Genomic DNA, 26,411 nt, shown 5'->3' with positions numbered 1-26,411 from the left:
ATTCATGGCATCTCCTACTGAATCTCATCTTCAAGCTGCCAAGCATGTGTTACGATATCTGAAAACTAGTCCCGGCAAAGGACTTTTCTTTCCAAGGGAATCAGAAATTCAGCTTCTCGGCTTCAGTGACTCTGATTGGGCCGGATGTCCTGACACTCGGCGATCTTTAACAGGTTATTGTTTCTTCTTAGGCAGTTCTTTAGTCTCTTGGAAGACCAAGAAACAAACCACCGTTGCCCGCTCTTCCACGGAAGCAGAATATCGTGCACTTGCCAACACAACTTGTGAACTTCAATGGATAATAAATGTGTTACAATTTTTACGCATCTCTCCTATTCGCCCACCAGTTTTATATTGTGATAATCAGAGTGCTCTTCATATTGCTGCTAACCCGGTTTTTCATGAACGGACCAAACATTTAGAGGTTGATTGTCACTTGGTTCGACAAAAAGCTCAAGCTGGAGTGATGAAACTTCTCCCAATTCCCTCTTCTGGGCAACTAGCTGACATCTTCACCAAGCCTTTGTCTCCTCAACCCTTCCATCTTAATCTGAATAAGCTTAGTGTTCTTGACATCTTTCATCCTCCAGCTTGCGGGGGCGTATTAAACCACTCTTCCACCTTAGCCCATGACAACAATAAAGACGTCTCACGGCCCACAAATTCAGCCCAACAGAATACACAAATTAAATTATAATTTAGTCTTTATCTTATCTTATAGTTATCTTTATCTTTATCTATATCTTATCTTTATCTAATTTTATCTTTCATAGGCCAATACTCTATATATACTTAGTTTTACCTTCATAGTTTACAATTCATTCAATCAATAATCAATAAAATTTCTTCATCTTTTTCTTTCACAATTCTTTTATTTTCCTATTCTTTCACAATTTTATTAAGTTGATTTTATAATTATTACTAACCTTAGTACAATTTTTCTATTCCAAATTCAACTATAAAATGAGGTGGTTATCCTTTTTTTATAAGAACGATGAGGTTTTCTACTACCATAATTGTAATATCGATATTAGGTGAAATCTCAGGTGCAGTTAACTTGACATGAAATTGATAACTAAAAGCCATTAGATAAAAATTTAGTCAAATTATTTAAATTATTTAACTGCTCTCAATTATCAACTTCACGTCAAATTGACTGCACTTGAGTTTTCACTTGGATATTATTATAGAATTTTCCTTTTGGTTGGTCTAGTCATCATCGTCATCAATCATGCATGCACCATCCCAATTAAATGGTTTCAAATTGACACGTTTATAATTTGGAAAAGGAAAACATTGAGGAAGGACAAAATTAAAGGATAGGAATAAAAGAAAGAAATTAAATCATGAATCAAAAAAATCTAACTATAAATATAGTAGCAGACGCATCAATACACATGCATCAACACAAGCTCAACCATAGCCAATAAAAATAAGTATCATACTATATATACATCCTGTATCTAGTAATTATTCCAAATTAAAGAAGCTTACATTAATTCCAACTTGCAAGTTCGAAATTAATTCCAAAAGATCAAAATAATAGCAATGGCCACCACTCCAATCTCAAACATGGTGGTTACCTTGGAAGCCAAGAATCCCCCTAAACTACAAGCAGCACCAGCACCATCTTCATCATCTCACACCCTAGTCACCACCACAAGAAAACCCAGCATCATGACATGCAAAGCCATAAGCACCCAACTCAAACCAGAGCGACCAATGCCCCCGAAACAAGAACAACTCGACATATCATCCATATGGCGAAAGCTCCACGGCGAGGACAAGTGGGCCGGGCTTCTTGACCCGTTGGACCCTGGCTTGCGGCTTGAGATCATCCGGTACGGCGAAATGGCACAGGCCACGTATGATTCCTTCGACTACGACCCATACTCCAAGTATTGTGGAAGCTGCAGGTACCCACATGAGAAGCTGTTCGAGTACCTTGACATGACGCACATGGGATACACCGTTTCACGCTACATCTACGCGACGGCCAACGTCAGCCTGCCCAGCTTCTTCAAGAGGTCCAGGTTCCCTCACAAGATGTGGAGCGACAGGGCCAACTGGGCCGGCTACATCGCCGTTTCCGACGACCAAACCAGCAAGAGATTGGGGAGGAGGGACATAGCCATTGCGTGGAGGGGGACGGTGACGCACACCGAGTGGCTGGCGGATCTCACGAACTACTTGAGGCCTTTATCTCCGGAGATTCCTTGCGGCGATCAAGGGGTGAAGGTGGAGGCGGGCTTCATGGATCTTTACACTGATAAGTCCCCGCAGTGCCGTTTCTGCAAATACTCTGCCAGACACCAGGTTAATTCCTGTTTAGCCTTAACTATTATATAGTTAGGGCATGTTATTTTTCTTGATGAGTCTTGATATTATGAAAAGAGGAGTGTTAGGGGCTAGTAGAATTTGTGATGTTTAGCTAACATCAATATTTTTAATGGTGTGAGATGACATCTAATGGTGTAGGATTAATTATTTTTTTTTAATAATTAAGTGCTAATCAAATTTTAATAAAAATACTCGCCTCTAGACTTTCTCTTATGAAAAATATAATAAGAATGGAAAACATACACATAAAAGCAATTGCTAGGATGTGCACACTCATGTGTGATTAACAAATTTTAATATTTCGTTAATTACCAGATGGGAAATAACAAAAGCAATATAATAAGATTGGAAAAGTAGAACAGTTAATTTTAAATAATTGTAATTAATAATTATTAATTTTATATTTTTTAAAAAATAATTTTAAATATTTATTAATTAATAATAATTAATTAATATAAAGTGTAATTTAAAAATATTTATTAACTTGTTATTGATTAAATTTTTATTGGTCATTTAGTGAGATTGTATAAATTTTTGTAGCTTGAAATTTTTGGACATTAGACATAAACAAATTAAGGGCGGCTTCTGCTTATCTCCAAGGAGTAGTGGTCACTGTCAAATAAATTAATTTTTAACTTCTAATATATATATATATATATATATATATTAGTATTAGTATTTCAATTTGCCGGCCTCTCTAACTTTTATTTATTTTTTAACCGGTTTTGAAATAAAAGAATATATGTATGTATGAAAAGATTAACGATCAAATCAATAATTTTTATATTTATCTATAGATATATATATTTTTAATTTATTTTTAATATATTTTATAAAAATAACTGATTTAATGATTAATTTTTTTATGTAGTGTTGCATAATTATTTTAAAATTCCCAGACACAAACCTCTTTTTGGTAGAAATGAATACAAATAAAAATTGGAAAAGTATATGGAATTATTCCTAATCAGGCAAAAATGGAACAACTTAATTAATTATAATTATATTAATAATTAATTTTAAATTTTTTAAATTCAAAATTTTAAAAATTTAAAATTAATTAAGTAAATCTAATTAAAACCTATAAAAACCTTCCTCTTCTCCCTCACATTAACCTATCCAGAAACCAAAAGAAACTAAAAATGTTGCTTTCGAAAAAATTACAGAAATATAAAAAAAATATTTATTTAATAGAAAAAAAACATCCTAATATTTAACAAAAGAAATATTTAGTTATATTTTGGCAAAAATAATTAGATATCTATAAAATTTTAAAAAAAATATAAAATTCTTAAAGAAATAAAAACATTCACATTTGTAATACAAAAAAATTCAAAAAAATATATAAAAGAACATCCATTCAATATGAAAAAGAAACATTTCAATACTTAACAGAAGAAACATCTATATATAATTGTATATTAACTCATTTTTATTTTCGAGGTTTAGTCCATTAAAAAGTTGGCACGAGTTCGCTGAAGCCGGTTCCTAGCAAATAAGGGGTGTTTGGCATTTATTTTCAGTTCTTTTTAGTTCTAGTAAGAAATTATGTGTGTTTAAGTTTGAAGAAGTAAATTAAAAAGAAAAAGTATGAAATGAATATATGGTGATATGAATTAGATCCTTTCGGAGGTGAGGAAGTTGGTTGAGAAGTACGAAGACGAGGAAGTCTCGATCACCATCACCGGCCACAGCTTGGGCAGCGCGTTGGCCGTACTGAGCGCCTTTGACTTGGCAGAAACTGGCTTAAACGTCAAGAAAGACGGCAGCGGCATCCACATCTCCGTGATCACGTTCGCCGGTCCGAGGGTGGGAAACTGGAGGTTCAAGCAGAGGCTGGAGTTGGATCACGGCGTGAAGGTGCTTAGGGTTGTGAACACTCACGACATTGTTCCGAAGTCGCCGGGGTTCATCATCAACGAGAGCTCGCCGGAGTGGGTGTACAGGCTGTTCAAGTGGTTGCCTTGGAGCTACGCTCACGTTGGGGTGCAGCTGGAGTTGAACCACCGGGACTCACCTGATTTGAACCCTAATGGTGATGCTTCTTGTGCTCATAACTTGGAGGCTTATTTGCATCTCATTGATGGGTTAGTAATTTACTTCATTCTTAATTGCTTTAATTACTTTTGTTAATGTATGTGTGATGCAACTCATGAGTCTCATCTTTCTATACAGATAGAAATTGAATAAATGACCATTTGTACCTATGAGAGATGAAAACGCTGACATATGTACCCACACTAGATTGAAACTAAACTTGTACCCATGTAAGATGCCTTCTGTATGACAAAAGTACCATGTAGGCATCTTGTATGGGTACAAGTTTAGTTTCAATCTAATGTGAGTACATATGTCAGCGTTTTCATCTTTTATGAATACAAATGGTCATTTATTCGATAGAAATATAATTACATGAATCAATATCATGGACCCTGCATCTTAAATATGATATGATCCCATTTGTCACGCGTTGAGGGGGACCAGGAGGACCATGGGATCCCATACATAATAAGACATTTCAGTGTGTTTTATATATTTGGATATTTCATCACCGCAAAAGATACCTAACATTAGCAACATATACCTCTGGTTTTAAGTTTGATGCTTTTTATTTTGATGGCCTTATATTAGTCATTCTTGATTTACCTAAATAAAACTAGTTTCTTAGGGCTTTTTACAAGGGATAAAGTCTGTGTCATATATTTATATGTATTTTAAGCGAAAGGCATACTAAGAGTGATGCAGTTATGTAATTATTATAAATTTTGGATAGATAACTACATTGTTAATTAACTACTCTTAAATCAAAACTTTATTAGCTTTCATTAAGGTGAATGTAAGTGCAGATACCAAGGAAGCAACCTTGGATTTAAGTCAGCGACTGGGAGGGACGTTGCATTGGTGAACAAGAGCTGTGATTTTGTAAAAGACAAACACTCAGTGCCACCGGTGTGGTGGCAGGACATGAACAAGGGCTTGGTCAGGAGTTCGGATGGTCTCTGGAGGCAGCCGGAGCGCCCAAGGCACGTCGACCACCCGGAAGATATTGATCACCATCTCAACCAACTAGGCCTCCTTCAATCCCAATCTTGAGTCAAACTCTTCGCTTAATTAGCGCATGGACTTCATTTTATGAATGAATAAGTGTTATACAAACTAATAAACACAAAATTACAAGTAGTACTCCTCCATAATGCTACAGACAGCTGTTTAGTTGTAATATTTGAGAAAACAATTATTACATGATGTGATATTTATAGAAATCCAAAGTTCGATGCTAAATCTTTTTTTTTTTGTTCTCAAGACTAAACATGAGAACGTTACAAAAAATGATGCTGCGATATAAAAGTATAGCACTTCTTAAAACAACCATACCATAAGAAGTGGATTCGCTCAACTGAATCATCTTGTGGAATTCATATTAAAACATATCTAGTCAATCAATAGTAGTGTAAATATAGAAGAAATTACTAACAAGAGGGAAAGGACATTTGTTTGTTCGTTTTTGTTTTCTTTTTTCTTTTTCCTTTTTCCAAAAGCGACCAGGCCCAAAACAAGTTCAACCATTGTAATTGAAATGGATCCATAGCAAGCCCAAAAAATAAAAATAGATCCAGAGTAGAGATCGGTCAAATCATAAATACCACTAACTTATTCCAAGGAAAGGGGCCTGGGAATGAAAGAGAAACAGGTTAAATTACAAGAGGCGCATTTGCCTACTTTCTGGCCTCAACAGCATGGCATAATTACATCATAAAATCAAAGAATCCATCCAAACGAACCACAACAGGATACATCGTGTTGTTCTCGTGAAATGCTCAGCTGCCACATATCATTCTGAATTCCTTTTCTTTTCTATATTTTGATTACTATTAAAATTTCACATAATGACAATCTGCTTGGTTCAACGTTATACACAAGACAACTTATTGAAATTACATATCACCTTATAATTTCATGTGGTAATATTTATTAAAACGTTGCAAACATACAAATTGAAGATTTCTAACAGCTTCACAGAACTACAAAACTTGGTTCTTCTGCCCTATTATGCTTGCAGTATAAGAACAAGCACAGCGTTTTGGGGCATATGGCAGAAGTACTTTTCAAAAAGTATATTAATCTTGACCTTTAAAGCACCAGCAGGTTTCCTTTAAGAATGACAATAGAAGCAGGGTATTGATGTTAAGTTCCAGCTACAGCTTTGACTTCAGACTCACTCCTTCCCTGGAATAAATTAAATATCATAATCATTACTCCCCTAGAAGTTTATTAATAGATTTTCTTCACCAGCAAATAAGAACTTACTGGCATCATGAATAATTAATCACATACATTAAAAGAAAAGACAGCAAAAACTGTTGATATGATAGAGACAAGCATCTAATTAGGTGCATAGGACTCTCTGTAAGTTGAGGGAGGAGGATGGCAGAATATTTAGAGGCTTTGAATTCCCAACTTCAAAACAAAGGAGTTAATTTATTATATGTTACTGTAAAGTGTTCATTTTGTTGTCCAAAATACACGGCATCATGTGTCCCAAGATGAGAATCAAATATTCTAGCAGATTAGAGTCCTTCACTGACCTCAGAAGGATTAGTCTTTCGAATCTTCCTAGTAGGAGTCCGCATGGTAACAAATTCTTCAGCTGCAGTTGGGTGAATCCCCACAGTAGCATCAAAGTCTGCCTTAGTCAAGCCAGCTTTAATGGCGACCGCAAACCCCTGGTTTAAGCAATTGTAAGACTAAGTGAATTGAAGACCCACAGATCATTACCAAAAGAAATTTAGAAACAGTTGTAGCAACAATTGCAAGGACCTGTGTAATTTCAGGAGAATCTTCTCCACACATGTGTAAACCCAGAACTTTATTGGTTTTTGCACACACTATCAATTTCATGAAAGTCCGGTCTGGTAAACCAGACAGCGTAGCCTTTAGTGGCCTGAAATTTGATGTGAAGATGTCAACATCACCATATTGTTCAACAGCCTGCACAAATTATCAACACTGTTATGCATCTGTGGATCTGCAAAAGTCAACAAAACTATAGAAAATAATTAATTTCAACCGGTTAAGACTTCTGTCACCTGTTCCTCAGTAAGACCAACTTGTCCAATTGGTGGTTGGGAGAACACAGCAGAAGGAACATAACTTGAAAAAGAAGAACATAAACTAACAGTTAGGAAGCCATGAACCACAAAAAAGAAATAAACAAATCTTAGCAGCAACCAGGAACTTAGAAATCAAATTAGCATTAATAGAAACAGTGAAAACAGGGAAAATACATTAAATATGCACTAATGAATGGAATATCAAACGCAGTTCAAAATCTTCTTCAAATATGATTAGGAATTCTAGATTAAAAATATAGTCCTAAGATACAAGAAAATGGTTTCATGAACTCCAATATAATAATATGAGTGAGAGCCATCAATATCCGTGTGAATCAAAGTCAATTTTATACAATTGAATCTCTCAAAATTAATCTACCATTGGTTATCATGTGTGGCATCCTCATAAAATTTTAAATTAGACTCATTTCATGATTATCATAAATTGACTTTAAGAAATTAAAAAGATAGATATTTATAGTTTATAGATTTTAAAATTTGGGATCCACTAGTCACAAAAAGGGGATTCATTATCAACATGACACCAATTATAAGAATTATAAGTCATTTGATGATATAAGTGTGTAATGTCACACACTCACACTTATCCTGGGGCAGCCAATGCATGAGGCTCCCACTTGGTAGATGTATGTAGCCTTATCCCCACAAACAAAGTGACTGTTTCTAATCTTTGAACATATAGCCTACAGGGAAAAAAGTAGCAACCTAATTCTTGGTCCAAAGCTCACATTATAGAAGCAATACAGCTTTGTTATAGTATTGTGGATTCCACCACCCCCCCCCCCCCTTTTCTGTTTTTCTTTTAACAGAAAATTAAATAAACAGAATTAACGAGCAGTGGGAAAAATGCAATCTAACCCCAGAATTCAGAAAGTGTACAACTTTAAACCCCCAAAACTTTATTTCCTTATTATAAGTTTGACATTCTTTTAATAGAAAGCAAGTACATTTTACTCCCTTGAACTTCTACTTATTTAACTTTAGTCCCTAAACCATATAGTTCAAGGGGGGCAAGATGCATTTTTCTAAGGTCCAGTTAATTTGAGTAGTGCTCTGGTTAGCTCGATAGAGTGGCAGGTGAAATCCACCTGTTTGTAGAGTTCGAATTGCATGCTTTCTAAATTCTAAGTGAAAGTGCAAAAGTTCAACAGTTCAAGGGGGGGCCAAGACGCATATTTCTAAATGTTCCAGTTAATTTAAGTAGGGAAAAAAATCCAGCAAGACAAGAGCTACACATATCCAATAATTCCCCTTTCCCATCTCGACCGTTCTACCAAAGAATATTAATGAATTTCTGTATAAGAATCCCATACCAATAGTTTATCTATTTCAGCTTAATGCTGTGTACTTAATTTACAATGCACACACTAATTACTCAACAGGTAAAATATAATTATGGCATGATGCCTTATGCAACAGATACCTATATTCAGGTTTTGTTGGCTCATTCAGAAACAGCGTTTTTGCTAATGCCACTCCCTCCATCAAAGCAACTGGAGTCAGATTTATCCTATCTGTAACATCGCCGACTGCCCATATTGAAGGAACTGATGATTGAGAATATTCATTAACCTGGATGAATGTGAATGCAGAGAAATAATATGATGAAAATGGCTGATCTCATGAATAAGTATTCTACAGAAAACTGATGAAAACTGTAAACTACCTCTATTGCACCCTTTTTATCTATTTTCACGCCAACAGACTCCAGTCCTATATTCTGCAATGAAATTGTATGTCATAAGCACAACTCTCTTATTGTTCCATGCATGAAAAAGAGAAAACAGTTTCACAGATGAATCAAAAATATAAACCTCAAGGGCATGCAACACTTAAGAAAAAAAATCCAGCTAAAAGTGTGCATAATGTATTTGAACGCAAGTTTCAAACTTTTTATGTTCATTCTCACTTGAAATTTATTGGAGAAAGAAAAAATTCTGATCAATTTGTAATGTTTTGAAAAAGAATTATGTTTTAAATCCTGAATGCTTATTAAAGGGAATAGAGCCATCCATTAAACACAGTAAATTTTCATTTTCCGCACTGAATTGTGTGATCAAACATACTGCACAGAAAAAAACAGGAACATATAATTCATACCTTAGTATTAGGTTTGCGACCAGTTGCAAACATAATGTGTGAGAAACCTTCCACAGTACCCTTGTTCGTCTTCAAAGACAATGAACCATCGGCTGACTTCACAACAGCTTGGGGCGACTCCTCGGTATGGAACTCGATACCTCTTAAAGCCATCTGTTCCCCAACAAAATCTCTAATCTGGAGACACGGATCATAATTTGAATGAGAAGATTAAAATAGTACCACCTAGTATTCACTCAATTGCATAGTACCAGGAATGCTGTTTACCTCTTCATCAAATCCCCGCAAAACTTTCTTTTGCCGAATAAAGACGTGAACGTCACTCTTCAAACCATTGAATATGCCAGCAAACTCCAATGCAATGTAACCACCACCAACAATAGCTATTTTCTCAGGTTTAGAAGGCAAGTCAAGAGCAGCATCAGAATCTATGGCGTGTTCACTTCCAGGGATATCAGGAATAAATGGGCGTCCCCCTACCGAAACTAGAATGTGTCTGGCAGTATATAGCTTCCCATCAACATCAACTGTATGAGGATCTACAATCTGGGAGTGATTTACAAAACCATTAACACCATACATTACAACAAACTAGTGTTTCATACTTTCATCCATTCCAAACCGAAACCTATACCATATTTTAGTGTGTGTATGCATTAAGATATCATAATTCGCATTCTCTTTCAATCAAAACCTCAGCTTTTCAGCTTTTTTTTTCTTCGAAAAAGAAAAGCCTTTACCTTTCCACGGCCTTCAATCAATTGGACATTGGAATTTTTCAGAATGTTCTTGTAGATACCAGTGAGTCGCTGCAACTCAGCATTCTTATTAGCTATCAGAGTACTCCAATCATGCTTTGGCTCACTCTCATACTTCCATCCAAAACCATTACTTTCCTCAAACTCGTGAGAGTACTTTGAAGAGTACACAAGCAGCTTCTTCGGCACGCATCCCCTCAACACACATCTACATTGAACAAAAAACAAAAGAAAAAAAAGAAAAAACCAGCACGAAGTCGCATAAGCAAGTAAGCAACGATTACTAATGCATGAGAAGTCTGAAATTCAATCATTGACGAGGCTACAGTGTAATGAGAACTCACGTTCCGCCGACGCCACCGGTGACGTCGGAGGAGATGGTGGAGAAGGGGAGCTCGCAGATGGCGACGGAGGCGCCATAATTGGCAGCGAAGCGGGAGGCGCGGACGCCGCCGCTTCCGGCGCCAATGGTGAAGAGGTCGAAGTCGTAGTTATGGGGGTTGGCGGAGGCGGAGAGGGTGAAGGAACGGCGGCGGGTGCGGGTGTGGTGAGAGGGAGAGAGGAGTAGGGTTTTGCGGAGAGAGAGGAAAGAGGAGGATGAGGGAGAGAAGGAAAGTGCTTTAGAGAAGAAGAGGGAGTGAAGGGTTGGGGAAGAGAGAGAAGAGAGAGAAGAGAGCTTCTTTGGAGTTGTGACTGTCAGAGACGTAGCCACTGCCATCTTTTTCGTTACTGATTCCCCTTCGCCTTCTTCTTCCTTTTTAGAGGTTTGCGTTCTACAAAATCTAATTTGGACTCGTATTCTTTCTTTTATTCCTTTTTAAAATCTGGAAGTAAGTTACTTGGTTATCAACTCTCCCAAGTCCAAAAGGTCAAGTTTGCAAATTTTACGACTAAATGAGTAGTAATTTATGTTTTGCAAAAGTAAACTCTTTAATTAATTATCTATTTTCAAGTTAGTCTAAATTGTTAGTGAAATTATAATTATTAATTTGAATTTTTTATTAAGTAAAATTTAAAGAGAAAGTATAAGGAGCTAATAGCCTAAGCATACAATGTATACAATAGAGGTTTAAAAAGTATTAGAGATATGACCATTAGTGTTTCATTATTTTGTCAGGTTACGCTTTTGGAATGAGTGATTTCATAATATGGTATTAAAATTCTAGATCCGAAAGGTCAAGAATTCGATCCTTAGTGATCCTTGATGAACCCCAAAATCAGCTTAAGCTTTTGGGATGGTTATTCTAGGTAGTATGGATAATGTTCATTTTATTCATGGACACATTGTACGTTTAAACCATTGGCTTCCTAGCAGTACTCAAATTTAAAATAGAGAGATAATAATTTTCTTCTTGTCTGATATCTTGATTGAAGGATCAGTGTACAACTTTTATTACTTGGTCCAAAAATATTTAGTGTGCATTTTGTATTATGTATGTAATGTATACCGTCATCATCGTCATTATTATAATGTTATAAGGTGAATGATCGTGAATGTGCTAATGAGTAATTTGCACCTGCCTTACAGCTTACTAGTACAATTTGAGTTGTAAGGAAGGGAAGAAAGTGCAGTCGTGAATATAGTAGCCGACTCTATTTTGCCCCGGAATTCAACAGTGTAACAAATCAGGCAAATAAAAATGAAGAGGGATGTGAAAGTTTGAGAGGAAGAGTAAATGAAGATATTAGAAGTTGGAAGCGATACAGAAGTGGTTGTTTAGCAATACACAACAATAGCAGCATATAATGAATTTAAACATTTTATTTTAGAGAGACAATCCGGACTCTTCGTCCTCTTCAAGATCGGAGGTGTAGACAAAGTAGAGAGCCCATATGAGACCGAACACAGCAAACAGGATCCAACCAAGGAGGTTGTTGCTCAGACCAAATGGAAGCCCTGTTCCTTCGGTGCTCAGCCTCTCATCCACAAGAGCCATGGCTGGGCTCGACATGCTTGCAGCCATAGCAGCTGCCATCAAGGATGCCCCCATCCCCATCCCCATCTTCGACTTGCTTTCATGTGAACAAGCCTTTCCCTCCTCCATGGAGCACCTCACTCTTCCCATCTTCCCCATTGCTGGCAACCCTGTACAATTATTTCAAAAATCATCTACCACTTCCACATGCATGTTTCTCACTCTAATCTTCCAAGGACGGTTAAGTAAAAACTTACCAAGAACGGTTGAGGATGAAACCCCGAGAGCTCGCTTGGGCAAGAGACCTGCGCGGGTGATCGATGGAGTTGTGGTGCTAGCAAAGATGGATGCCATTTTTCTTCAATTATGATGATGATTACCGAGTATGCCTATTAACTTCTGTGATGTTCCACTATGCGTTGGAAGTTTATTTCATATGAATTGCCAAATCTGTCAAAATTTATTTAGTATCGGGTAATACTCAGTCCCTGCACCACACACCATGGATATTGGATAGACTGAAAGCCCCTCGTTCGATATCCTTATCTGCAAAAACCCAATAACTTTTTCCCACGTGTCACGTAATCTGATAGATGAGTCATGAACTATATTTCACTCTCATAATCGCAACTTCAATCGAAGCTTTTCCCGGACTTGTTAAAAGTTAAAAACTTTAAAACAAGCAAGTAAAATTATTAAAGAAAATAAGAAAAAAGAAATGTTCCTGACGCCCCTGCAAGTCTAACCCGAATAAATAACATAAGATAATATGTAAAGCCATAAACACCTGGCGAACATGAATAACACTTGGACACAATGTTGGAACAATCCAAATGACCGTTGTTCATTTTCAATAATTATGTAAATTTGATCCTCAAAATAAAATATAACTTAGGCCCACAGTATGCGCTTGAATTAATGGAAATCAAAGAACATAGGCAAAACCCAATAGAGGGTCGAGATAAATTATGTACACAAACCAACAGCATCTGCAAGCAACTGAAATACCTATGTAATGCTTATTTTATCTTCATTGTCACTATCAAAAAAGCTAAACTCCTAGAGATACGTGAGGAAAATTTGAATCAGCAGTGAGGGGCTTTACAAGAAGAATTGCCAAGAACAAAGAATTAACCGAAGCAGGCAAAGAATGTGCCTACTAAGTACTAACTTGTTAACAAAAGCCATGTAAAAGCAACGGTTGTGGATTTCGGGTTACGCCTGGAGATTGCATCTTTGCAGAAGAGGGCAGTCAAAATTCACAAATTTGGTCCAATAGTTCTTGTATCTTCTCATTGCAATATCCAGCCATGGCTTTCTAACTCCATCATAATGTATAACAGCAGACTGCTCAATCTCATTTCCGTCAACAGCAGAATCAGAACCAAGGCCAAGAACTTGCCACCGTCTGTCCAAAACCATTGTCTTGTTATAGAAGGTGAGCCAGCCTAAAGGCAGACTTCCGGTGTTAAACAATGGCCTCTTAGAACCCTGCAACCAATCACCAAGACAAACACATTACGTCAGACTATCATCGCGTCATAACCAATAGAAATTTAATTTGGTTCTTCATCTAGTCTACCTCAAACCACCAACAAATCATTGTTTTAATGTCATGCGAATATCAAATTCTTGACCCCCTAATATTAGTCTAACTTTCAGGTAAACAATCTTAATGAGCATTCTAATGATGACATTTTAAGGAGATTGATACAATCAAATTTCAAAGGAATAGATGCTAATGATGACATTTTAACACCCAATTACTTTATACGTGCAAAACTTTAAATGCAGGAATGCTAGAGGCCTGAAAATTTGATGAAAGGAAATTTAATTTGTTGGGGGGTCATATAAATAGTTACTGTGAGAATAAAATATAATAATAGAATAAACTAAAAGCCAACTTCAAAACAAAGACATTTTCTAAATCATACCATTTGCAGATATTTGTGATAGACAGCAGTTAAATTATGTCTCCTCCACTGCTGTAAATCTAACAAATTCATCCCAAATGCCCATGTGCAAGCATTGACATCAAACCTCTTTGCAATGAATGGATCTGAAAAGTTTATGAGCATATTCATTCTATGAAATGAAGATTCGCTTTCCTCACAAGTCTGAACTGCTCCAATTACTTTTCCTTCCATATTGGCATTCCATAATCCACTCAGATCTTGTTGCACCACCACATCATGATCAAAAAGCACAATCTTATGTAGAGCAGGGAAGATTTCTGGCAGATAGAAACGTAGGTAGTTCAATTCAGAAGTATATCTTGGATCGTTAGAATCATATTTCTTGGAGGTGCTGTACTTCGACAACCATTTAAAGTTGTCCATGTTCTGTATGTGGACTGTGGCACTGCCAGGAGGGTTTAACAAGAACCACATTGAGATTGCAGGAAAGTAGAGTGAATTGGTCACTACATGGAAAACAATTTTCTCCTCCTCCTGCATTTAAAAGTTATTATTGTCAATCACTGTCGCCATTATATATAGGTTAACAATAACAATACCCATATCCGGGAATCAACTACATAAATTGATAGATGACATTATTATTATGCTGAATAGGAATTAGAAAGAATGCTCTCAAGTTAAGAGACGGGTTTCAACCAGGGACAGAAGCTGGAAATTAATTTTCTAGGGGAAAAAAGACTTCACTTTTAAGGGTAATGGTCTCTTGATGTTACTAGCTATAAACTTTCTAAAATAGATCAATCAACTTTTAAGAGCAGAAGAAGAACAGATATAGGTGTTGACTATCAAAATATTAGGTAGGTATTTTAAAAGAAATTTGATATAGTAGTTGCATTCCATTGTGAAAGAGCATATGTATCTACTACTATTTGGTTCTTTCACTGGTTTGGATTCTTGAATCTGCAATAAGTTCAAAAATTCTGTGGCACCCACAACTAAGTAATGCTTTGAGGTAATGACACCAAAAAGTCAAACTTCAAATTGGATAAAACATAGTTGAGAATTAAATGCCAAGTAAAATGTATCATAGGTTCAAGAAGGATGACAATAAGAACAAGTGGTGCCATGCACAAATGTGGATTCTTATTTCTTGATCTTACAATCACCAACTTCACAGTTAGATAATGGTCAAACATAAAAGGTTTTATATCTTATACATTAATTACAATAAAGAGAAGCACTTTAGCCTGACATGGAAGAGATACGAGAGAAGCATAATTTTCCCTACTTTGAATTTGCTAGTTATATTTTGGTTATTTTCCCCTTTCCATAAATTGTATGAGGATTAATAATAGCCGAAGTTAAATCAAAGAGAATCCAAATTAAAAACAAAATGATAATAGTCAGTCAATATTCTATATAAAAAGAAAAGAGGTTTACCTTAGCAGCAGAGACAGTAGAGTTAACAACCACTGCAGATGCCAAAACATTGTCAGAGAACACAGCGTAGTGATAAAGTTTTGGATCATTAATCTTGTTTTCATTTGGGAACTTCCTCTGCTCGGGTCCGAGTGCAAAGTAGTCGGCAGTTAGCCGCATAGAAAGACAGTGAAGACCTTTTGGGGTGGTCCTTGCAGCAAGATGAACAAGATATGTTGCTTGACGTTGCTGAGAACGAAGTTGCTCTTCAACATTATGATTCATCGCACGGAGCTTAGAAGCCATAGAAGAGCAATCTGGGAAAGCTCGGTTGGCTTTAGATAGTGAAGCCTCCATGTGCCTCATTTTCTGCAAAGCACTGTGAACTTCACTTGTTTTCAGATTGAAAAACAACTCAATTTTCTTTTCACAGTTCATATCACATAAATTTACTGAATACATTCTGCTTCATTAATTTTGTACTAGAGAACATGAAATCACCAAGTTTTCACACACCATAAACTGACATCAAATAAATGCAGTTGTAGAGAAGTCTTTACCTCCTTGGCAGATCTGAATCATGGGTAGCTTCTCCAGCTATGCGTTCCATATCTTTAATTCGCAGTTTCAACTCCTTGACCAAGTGAGAGTTGCTGCCTGGGGGAGCAAAGCTCAAGTATGCTCGAGCTCTAACTATTTGATCCTTTATTTCCTCAACCTTGTGATTTGTCACTTTACGGTATTGAGATCGCGAATTCTGATGGCGACGAGTTGCTTTCCGATCAGATTGCTTATCTCCCACTTCAATATTCTCACTTCTTGTACTTTGGGAGTTGGTGGATATATCCAGATTGTGCATAACTGTCTCGTTTAAATTCCTCTGTAAATAAAATAATAAATCAATAAATTAATATAAGATTGTTAAGATAAATATCTCTACAAAATTCAATTGCATTTATGTATTCAGCAAATACATGTAGACACATAATTGTCACCAAGAACGAATGCTATTTCTTTGTCTTATAAATCATTTGCCTCTCCAGCGAAGATTTGGACATCTAGTTAAAAGTACGGAGTAGCCAAAAATGACATAATTATATTCAGACATCTGACAGGCAAGTCTCTTTTCTAAAATAGACTAGGATCGTGAGATCGTCTCACAGTTAGAAATAGAAGCATAATGTGTTTACCTGTTGATTGTAAAGTTGACAAAGTTAGGTCCTAGTTTTTCCAAAGCAATAGAAGGCTTTCAGTTTGCTTATACTTCATACAAATAAAAAAAACTAAACTGTTATTTTCTTTCCCAGTAAGCAGACAACAATACATATCGTCTTTATAACTAGTTTCTTGTGTTTTTTTTTTTTTATCCACTGGAAAATTAGCTCCTATCAGGCCATGGATATTGAAGCAAAAAAAAAACCAAAGTGGTCTTGCTATTACTAAAAACATGATTGCAATTAGCTACATTTATAAAAGCCAGCTCCTACAGAAAACTTTAAATATTTCCCATTTCTTTGTATAAATAATATATGTTAACTAGGTACATAGTAAACTCATGAGTAACTAAATTTTCAAAATCATGAAGACTTCCCCTCCGAAATAGTGGATAGAGTTAACCATTTATGGAAGAACTGATAGGGTTGAAGCAAAACCTAAACATCTAACTACAATTTCAGACTGAAAATAAACCGCTATGCTTTTTGATAACTTCTACACCCAAATTTCTAGATCAGCAATTAATTAAGCACTCTACATCTAGTGATTACAAAATTGACCAGTCAATGAGTCGAGTAAATCTGTATATTCATATTAGATTAGTGAGCACAGAAAGCATAGAACTAAGTAACCATTTCCAATTGATCAAAAAGTAGCACATCTGATTAATTATCATAATCAGCGTTTACACTCGGTGGAAATCGAATGATGTAAATAAAAATCCCAAGCATGCATATAGATAAGTTATTTTCGATAATTTGATTTTGATGCATGGCAGGCATGCATAAGTTTTTCACATAGGCATCCAATCACGTGTTGCCATATCATTGAAAGTATTTGGCCGTTATAATAATTACCTCAAAATTCATAGAAGCAGGGAATAAGAATGGATGAGCTTATATAACATTTTATATTGACACTTAATCTATATTTTCTGTTGTTACTTTTCCTCACATGTCCAAGAAAAAAAAAATTAAAAGCATGTGGCCTTCAATTTTTCAAGTAAGCAATCCAAAAGAATTAGTAAAAAGTGAACTTGATTGAAATTGACTATCAAAAACTACTTCTCTAGTTAGTTATTAAACCCTTTTTAAAATTATATTTAATATAAAACATTATACCTTTTCTCCATCAGTGAGGGATAATCCTTTCTGCTGAGTTTCCTCTACTTGTCTTTCATGGTGATCTACTTCTGAAACTTGAAAACAGTGAAAATAGTGACATCACTGGTGAATGCTTGAGTGGCATAACATGGAAGCCCTAAAAGACTTAAGAATTATAGAGAGCACCAAAAAACACTAACCATTAACTTCCAAAAGGTTACTTCTGCTCCCATCAGTTAAAGAATCCTCAGAATCATTGGTTCTTTCTGAATTGTTACTGATTGCTACACCAAAGTCATTTTCTTTATAAACAACTTGCTTCGGTTCTTCTAACTCTTCAGCACCTTCCTGAATTGGTCAAAAAAGGTCAAAATCGCAAGCATAAATGTTATATGTACATTCTATAATCCACGGGGGAAAAAGATGAAAGACTTAGCACGGGGAAATTTTTAAGCAAATCTTTCACTACCTGTTCTATAGCATTCAACTTCAAAGGATCTGGCCTGTATGCCTGCAACACACACTTATAGTCAAAATACTTAATCGCATATATCAGATTAACATCCAAGAAATTCCGTTGAGCTGTCGGTCTGCAAAAAAATTTTCAACTTACCGGCACTGAATAGTCTAAATCACACCGGAAAAAAAAAAACAGAAAACAAAGAAAAAAGAAAAACAAGAACAGTTTCAATCTAAATTCAATAAACAAATTCTTTGACTGTTTCTCCTTTTCCTCGATTTATTTACAGACAAACCAAACAGGATGAAGTAGAGACGCAATCATCAAAATAAAAAAGAATTTTAAAATATGAAATAACACTGATCAGCTTGGGGAGAAGGATTCTTACGAAGCTTGACAAATCATCGAGAAAATCTCTTCTTCCTGAAAACGAAATTCACAGAAACGCAACAAGTCACTTAAAACGTGGAAATGGAAATGAGCAGTCGGAAACGCAAAGATGCTTGCGGGAGACGGAATTGCGAGTTTTTTTTTCTCGTACCATCGGGTGTAAGAAAATTGAGCCTGTGCGAGACAAAGATTAGAGGAGCGACAACGGAGAGGGAGAGAAGAGCGAGGATCAAAGTCCTCTGCCACCGGCGAATCTTCTTCATCGTCGGCGGCGGTGGCATTGGTTACCGGTGGTGGACAAGCCTAATCGTTGTCAACAAGCACATTTACAGAGAAATCCAATGCAAATTCAATTCGATTCGGTGGTTCAAGAAAAAAAGAAAGGAATCCACAGAGACCCTAGGGTTTCCAGCTATTGGCCTTTGCTCTTTTTAGAGATAGAGAGAGAAAGAGAGAGAGGGAGAGGTAGCAAGCGCCATCCATGTTCTCTTCTCTCCCCACTCTGAGAATTGCCTTTGTTTAATTTCGCTCACACTATTTTTTAACTCTTTCCTTTTTTCTTTTTTTCCTTATGTTTATTTTGTTTTTTGTGTGCTGGCATTATATAGTTTTGGGGAATGCCTTGAGATTTGTGCCGCCAGTTTCACACGGGACGAATATTATAACCAGTGCTTTGAGCATGTATGGTGGATGATGCGGACGATTGGTACTTCTTGATGTGATACTACTACTACCCTGCTCTTCACTTTTTATTTGTTGCTATTGAGTCAAAATTTTTTTTTTTACCCAAGATATGGAGATTCGAAGTCGCACATTTTAATTGAGTATAGAGAGATTATGTCATTTGAGCTATTGCTTCTTGGCTGCTATTGAATTAAAATTGATAGTTAAAAATTATTAAATAATATTTTAATTTAATTTATTAAATTATATAAATATTTTTTATTATTAATTTTACGTAAAAATAATTATAGATAACTATGAATTTTATTAATTTTAATTATTAATTTTATTATTATATAAATATTTTTTATTATTAATTTTAATAACTCTTTATTTTAGTGATATTTTTGGTCAAGTAATTATGAATTTTAGGGTTTGTTTGGGTGAGTTTCTAAGAAAATATTTTTTTTCGAGTTATCTCTTTTTTTAAAGATCTTATGGAAAAGTAAAAGTAATTTTATATTTGGATATCTCATGCAAAAATATCTTTTTATCTATCAATTATGTTTGGGTATAATAATATAGAAGTACTTTTTGTTTATTTATTACATGAAAAATATCTTTCTTCTAAGAAAAAAAGATCTTTTAAAAAAATATGTAAATTACAGCTTCTCAAAAAACATTTTTATTTTTTTAGTGCTTTTACTTTTACTACTAGAAATTTGCCAAACACGTTAAAAAATTAAAAAAAAAATTCTTTTTTTTCATTAAAAAAAATTTTTTTTTTTAACAAAATAATGATATCCAAACAAACACTTAATTTTATTATTATTTTTTTGATTAACCAACTATTCAAATTGTTTTCTCTTCTAGTTTTAAAATACTTGCAATAATGTTTTAAAATAAATGTATATTTTAAGACACTGAATATTGCTAAAATCTTGTTATAAATAATTTGTATTGAAAGTAATATTTTCTAAATTGGGAATAAAAATATTCATTCTTTCTTTAAAATTAATACTATAATAATAAAATTATTAAGTAATTATAATAATAAATAAATATGGATTATATATATTTACTTACTTAAGACTATTGTTTCTATGTATACAATTGTAATCATTATCAACATTTATTTACTAGTCTTTTAATATGTATGATTCTGTTTTTAGATATTTATGTTAGAATGGAGGGAATTTGTTATTGGTTTTTTTTAAAGGGATAAATTTTTTATTTCTTATATTATGACTTTAAATTATGATTTTATGCATAAATATTAAACTTTCACTACACATAAAAAGATTGAAATATCTAAAGTTTTATATTTTCTATAAAAAATTATATTTATTAAAGTTAAAGCCGAATAAGATAATGATTTGATGTATTAGTGTAAGGTGATAAGTTGATAAAACGTATTTATAAATTATAATACCAAATAGTACCGTGTTCTCATTGAATGTGTAGAATACAGGTCATAAATTTTGTGCTTGTTGCCTAGCTGTACAATATCACTTTTGCAGCTATGATGCCACCAATCAAGCCTGAATGGTCAACCAACCAAGAAAAAGTTCACAATGTCATGAGAATCCCTTGCCTTGCTTGCGGTAATTAAAATCAAACCTAACTTCGAATTTTTGTTTTTAATTTCATATATCTTTTCTTTCTTTCTTTTTTTTTTTTTTGTTTCAGTGAATGTTACGATTCCAAACATGGTAAATTTCCGTTTGTATTTTGCAGTTGGATTTCGCGGATAACTAAAATACCTTTAAAATGAATTGTTCTTACTTCTTACAATTATTTAAATACAGGTGTAATCAATTAATCATATCTATTCCAGCCTTTATTCACCATATAAAAATAGTTAAAATTTACAAGAAAAAATAATGGCAATTATAATAAGGATTTGTGGCAATTTACAAATAACGACAAGAATGAGTTGAGTGTTGAGAATAGCTAGTGTGTACTAAGCTTATATGTTGGGCCATCCTTTGTTGGGGCCTTTAATGGAACGGTGAGTTGTCTTGAGTTGAAACAAACTATGACCTGATGGCATTATCGCAATTTCATGAATGGCATACCGTGCGCAGTACGCACCAGTGGAAATACATCCTCTTCATTTTTTTTAACGAGAGAATAAAGTGTGATCTTTCATCTTTAATTCTATAAATGGGACCAAAATTAAATAAAAGAGAACAATAAAAAGTAAGATCCTACACTGGATACTAGGGGTGGCAAAGTAGGCTGACCCGCCCCAACCCGCCCTGCCCTGTAAACGGGGCGGACCGGCCCGCCCTGCCAACTAAAATGGGTTCAAAATGCTAGCCCGCCCCGCTTTACAGCGGATTGGCGGGCTAGCCTGCTTCTTTTTTTTTTTTGAAAAATAAAATTCATTAAAATTAACAAAAAAATAATAATTAAAAAATCAAATACAAATAAAAAATAGTCAAATTATAATATAATTTTTTTATTATTTTTTTAATTTTTAACTTCAATAAAATTGTTCAAAATAATATTTGTCAATAGAATCATCTTTATTTTAAAAAATAAGTCACATAATTTGAGCATATATACGAAATTGTAAAATAAAATAAATAAAGTTAATAACTAAAAGAAAAATAAAAACAAAAAATGAAAAAAAAAGTGTTTAAAAATTCTATAATTATTAATTTTATAATAGTAATCACTCTTTTATTTAATAAAAAAGAAAAATAAAAATAAAAATCTTCGGCCCGGCGGACCGGCCCGCCTCGCGCCGCCAAAACCCGCCAATTTGGCGGTGCGGGTTTGACAGGTTTTTTAAATTTGGCGGCTCTAAATCCTAATTCGACCCGCCTTTTTTAGCGGGTTTAGCGAATCGGTCCGACGGGCTCGACCCGTTTTACCACCCATACTGGATACTATCTAGTTTTTTTTTACTAGGGAGGATTCACTCCCCCGCACTAATAAGGTAGACAGATTTCTAGGGACTACCAGAACAACCGTGAACTCTACCGCACCAAACCATTTTGTTTTTATTTCCTCATTTTCAGAAGCGAGTTGGTCGGTTACACATTTATTTTTATCTTAGCCAATGGGGTAGTGACACCTAGTTTTTCGAAACTTGCATTGACTGGATTTAATGATTTTTAGAGTTCGATTCTGCCACATAACAACATTAATTAATATCTTAAACTCTTTATTTAATAATTAGTACTGTAATACTCGTAAGAACTATAGCAGAGAACATAACACCAGAGAAACTGATGTGACTGAAGCAGTGGATCGGAGTCAGTGGAGTGTGGAATGTGGAAATATTACTCCGAGTCTACTGTACCAGCAAATACGCCTATGATTCTTTGACAGTTTGACTCGTACAAGAGGGTTGGTTATAGTTATACTTCGAAGTTCCAAGGTTTTGACGAATGTAAATAATTAAATAATAAAAAAAAAATTCTGTCTATACGTATAATATATATATATATATATATATATATATATATATATATTTTTTTTTTTTGGACAGTGTCAGGCCTACAAAGGGCCAAAAAAACAAAAACCAGGTGGACCATCCCAGACCCACCCGATCCGGAAACAAATCCATCAGCTCCCTTATGCGCCGATCCTGCTAAGATTGCCAATGACGCCCAAACCCACTCTGCTGCTACCATGGAGAGCATAGGTCAACAATCTCACATTGGTGAGGTATCACTGCAAGACAATATGGCCAAATCACATTGAGAGCTTGGTCATATAGTTGCCTTCCAAGCAATGTCATTATCACAAGTGCATTGCACATGCTTGGTCATGATAGTCCAAAAAAGCAAAAGATGGCTTTTCTTTTCTTATTAGCTCCCTGCTGAAACAACATTGCAGCGGCAAGCATGCTAGGGCGGTACATCTGCTATTGTTGAAGCAAGGCTTGTAGCATTAGGAATTGTTGTTGTTGTTGCTATCATCCTCTCCGACGGTGCAGTCCTTGCAGAAACAACCTTGCAACTGCTCCAAATGTTAGTCAAGAGGAGAGCTTCCTCCTAACTGCACCAATCCGAGGAGAGACGCTGTGCTTGTCATCAAAGATCTTGAGCTAGCCAGCAAGAAGGACGTCTTCATCAACACTCCGCAACATTGAGCAGCACACAATGCAACCACCCTCAGGATGCAAGCAGACTCATTGCCTTAGGACAGACAGACTTTGGGCTGAAAATAGCCTCCTCTAGAAGATCTGGACAACCCAACCTGAAACCTACAGCAGGCTTCAAAGTCATCATTGAGAAACTCCAAACTATTGCCCAACAAGAAATTCACCCTTCCTTTCTTTAAACAACTGCAGATCCAACATGCCTTCCCACACTCTTTTAAGTGCCGCCCCTCCTCCCCTAGGGACACCAAAATAACCCAGATCCAAACAAGGAAAGCATTAGAACAATAAAGTTGCTATTCCACAATCTCCCCATAGTGGAGGTGCCAAAATCCATTTCTAAATTACCCTCGAACTCTCAACCTGTAAAGGAAGTAAGTTTTCTCCTGAATTAATTAATTCATAACCAGTTCAAAACAAATTACATGCTCATGATCTGTTTGTCAATTGCAGTGACGTGTACTTCTCTTTTTGCAAAATGGACGTGATGATTTGTGGCTTGCAGCTGAGCCAATTCTGATGCAGAGAACCGTTGGCTGTAAGCTTGGCTACTTCATGCGCTAAGGCATTCCCTTCTCTAGGAGCCCAGGTAAACCCACAATTTGAAATATTTCGTGCTAAATCCAAAATATCATCCAAAATAACTTGAAACTCTGCAATTGTTGCCTTTGATTTTAGAGCTTGGATGAGAATTAAACTGTCAGATTCAAAGATAACTCTTTCCAGTTGAAAGTTCTTTGCTATTATTAGACCTTCCCTAACTGCTAATGCTTCCGCAGCTAAAGGCGAGGTAGCCGCTATTTTAGAGTTAGAGGCTGTGAGAAGGTTACCAACGTGGTCTCTGAAAACAGCTGCTGTTGCACCTCCATGAAGCACTTCAAGGAACGCTGCATCAACATTACACTTAACCCATCCTGGCGGAGGCGGTCTCCAGGTAACCTTTCTAACTGTCTTTCTATCAATAACGGAACAAATAGCTGGTTCTTCTGCCATTTCTGCAAAATCTGTTTCCATCTGTTTAGCCCTGTAGATTACCAATGAAGGACTAGGTTTAGACCTCTGATGTACTGCTTGATTTCTTTCTTTCCACACCTCCCAAGCCAAAAAACCAACTCTGCTGATACACAGTTCATAATCAGTTCCTGTACACACCTTCATATTTTTAAAAAGCTCCATTATCCATTTTCCAAAAGATGAGACTGTATGAGGCGTAGGACAACACTGAATTTGAGCTCCAAACCACGCAGCCCTTGTCCAAGGGCAAAGCAGCAACGCATGCTCAGTGGACTCGGGTTCCTGCGAACAAATAGCACAGATAGGAGTGTTAGAAATTTTTTTATTATAAAGATTTTGAAAGACCGGTAATATGTTATGTGAGGCCCGCCATAGAAACGATCTTATCTTTTGAGGCACTTTTAATTTCCAAATATCCGTCCACAAGTCCCTGAAGTCATCACTAGTTGAAGGGCTATTGTTATTATCAATACTCATCTCTTTCCTGGCAACATAGTATCCCGTCTTTATAGTATATTTCCCATCTGTTTTAAAAGGCCAACAAAACTTGTCTTCTCTACCAATAATACTTACCGGGGTTCTAATGATCTTCCCTATGGTATCTCCATCAAAACGTTTTCTCAACTCGTTCATATTCCACCCCTGTCCCTGAGTAATTAGCTCCTTTACAAAAGTGACGTCATGATTCGTAACCTGAGGACTCCTCTGAATGTTCAAAATCCAGTTATCCTCCAGGATTCTCACTTTCTCTCCATTCCCAATCGACCATCTCCCATTCCTCAAAAGGAAATCCTTACCATATACAATACTTTTCCAGATCCAAGAAGCCCCCCTTCCTGCCTTGGTTCCCTTAAAATCCTCATTTGGAAAATACACAGCCTTAAGCACCTGAACCCACACCGCATTCGGGCATTCAAAAATTCTCCATGCCTGTTTTGCCAAGTGTGCTATATTTTGACTATAAAAATCCTTAAAACCAATTCCTCCATCCCTTTTGCTAGCACAGATTTTATCCCAACTCTTCCAATAGATACCCCTATCCTTACCAGTGGAGGCCCACCAAAACTTAGCCACTTTCTGACTAAGACGACGACAAAAACCTTTAGGAAAGAGAACAACGTTCATAGCATAGGCAGGTATCGCTTGAATAACCGATTTGATGAGAACCTCCCGCCCAGACTGACTAAGGAGTTTTTCTTTCCAACCTCGAAGCTTATCAAACACTCGCTCTTCAATCCAGCTCAGAGCTTTATTCTTAGATCTACCCCACTGAGCCGGAAGACCAAGATACTTACCTGGTTTATCCCAGGCAGGCAACCCTAAGATCTCCTCTATTTCTACTCTATTTCTGATCGGTATCTGGTTGCCGAACGTAATCCCAGACTTGTCAACATTTATTCGCTGCCCCGAGGCTTCCGTATACATATTTAAAATAGTAATGAGTTGATAAATCTCCTCCTCACTATCCTTCGAGAAAATAATGCAATCATCCGCAAAAAGGAGATGAGAAATGGGTGGAGCAGTAGGGGCAATTCTGACACTAGAGATTCTACCTTCTTCTTGAGCCTTATTCATAAGGATGGTAAAAACTTCAGCTGCTATGATAAACAGGTATGGCGATAGGGGGTCTCCCTGCCTTAGTCCCCTCTGAGGCACAAAACTACTTGAATCAACTTGAACTTGGTTAGTTAATACCTTATACATCAATAAGATGATAAAAGAGCTTATTTTTTAAATAAATCGAGTTTGAATTTTACTATATTCAACTTAGTATATGGTAAGCTAGTTAAATAGTATACATGCGTACTTTATTATTTATAAATAATAAATAAAAATTATAGTAAAATATGAGTTTACAGTTTTGC

General features: G+C 35.7%; 4 protein-coding genes across 5 annotated transcripts; 1 reads left to right on the top strand and 3 right to left on the bottom strand.

Moving 5' to 3' along the window:
* The first annotated feature begins 1,399 nt into the window (after positions 1–1,399).
* On the top strand, positions 1,400–5,622 carry LOC107645240 (phospholipase A1-Igamma2, chloroplastic). The gene is made up of 3 exons (XM_016349221.3): positions 1,400–2,316; positions 3,961–4,427; positions 5,187–5,622. Exons 1-3 carry the CDS (start codon positions 1,549–1,551, stop codon positions 5,431–5,433), a joined length of 1,482 nt encoding a protein of 493 aa, XP_016204707.1. The 5' UTR covers positions 1,400–1,548; the 3' UTR covers positions 5,434–5,622.
* A 550-nt stretch (positions 5,623–6,172) lies between these two features.
* GR (glutathione reductase) lies at positions 6,173–11,207 on the bottom strand. Its single transcript, XM_016349223.3, has 10 exons — positions 10,675–11,207; positions 10,313–10,538; positions 9,840–10,118; positions 9,573–9,749; positions 9,139–9,192; positions 8,896–9,044; positions 7,428–7,491; positions 7,159–7,329; positions 6,927–7,064; positions 6,173–6,567 (listed from the first exon to the last, which is right to left on the bottom strand). The coding sequence occupies exons 1-10, from the start codon at positions 11,046–11,048 to the stop codon at positions 6,526–6,528; spliced, it is 1,674 nt and encodes a 557-aa protein (XP_016204709.1). The 5' UTR covers positions 11,049–11,207; the 3' UTR covers positions 6,173–6,525.
* A 782-nt stretch (positions 11,208–11,989) lies between these two features.
* PSBW (photosystem II reaction center W) lies at positions 11,990–12,792 on the bottom strand. The gene is made up of 2 exons (XM_016349228.3): positions 12,504–12,792; positions 11,990–12,416 (listed from the first exon to the last, which is right to left on the bottom strand). The coding sequence occupies exons 1-2, from the start codon at positions 12,598–12,600 to the stop codon at positions 12,097–12,099; spliced, it is 417 nt and encodes a 138-aa protein (XP_016204714.1). The 5' UTR covers positions 12,601–12,792; the 3' UTR covers positions 11,990–12,096.
* Positions 12,793–13,065: 273 nt separating this feature from the next.
* Positions 13,066–19,385, bottom strand: LOC107645242 (putative galacturonosyltransferase 6). Of its 2 annotated transcripts, none has more exons than XM_016349224.3 (9): positions 18,904–19,385; positions 18,751–18,785; positions 18,372–18,413; positions 18,103–18,250; positions 17,921–17,997; positions 16,145–16,464; positions 15,606–15,963; positions 14,181–14,696; positions 13,066–13,737 (listed from the first exon to the last, which is right to left on the bottom strand). In XM_016349224.3, the coding sequence occupies exons 1-9, from the start codon at positions 19,031–19,033 to the stop codon at positions 13,462–13,464; spliced, it is 1,902 nt and encodes a 633-aa protein (XP_016204710.1). In that variant the 5' UTR covers positions 19,034–19,385; the 3' UTR covers positions 13,066–13,461. The 2 variants fall into 2 exon arrangements, with proteins under 2 accessions (XP_016204710.1, XP_016204711.1); XM_016349225.3 differs by having other exon boundaries at positions 17,921–17,991.
* Positions 19,386–26,411: the final 7,026 nt, after the last annotated feature.

Source organism: Arachis ipaensis, chromosome B6 (assembly GCF_059453495.1).
Source record: "Arachis ipaensis isolate K30076 ecotype BB chromosome B6, ASM5945349v1, whole genome shotgun sequence".
Classification (NCBI taxonomy): Eukaryota; Viridiplantae; Streptophyta; class Magnoliopsida; order Fabales; family Fabaceae; genus Arachis; species Arachis ipaensis.
This window is presented reverse-complemented; position numbering and strand designations above follow the sequence as displayed.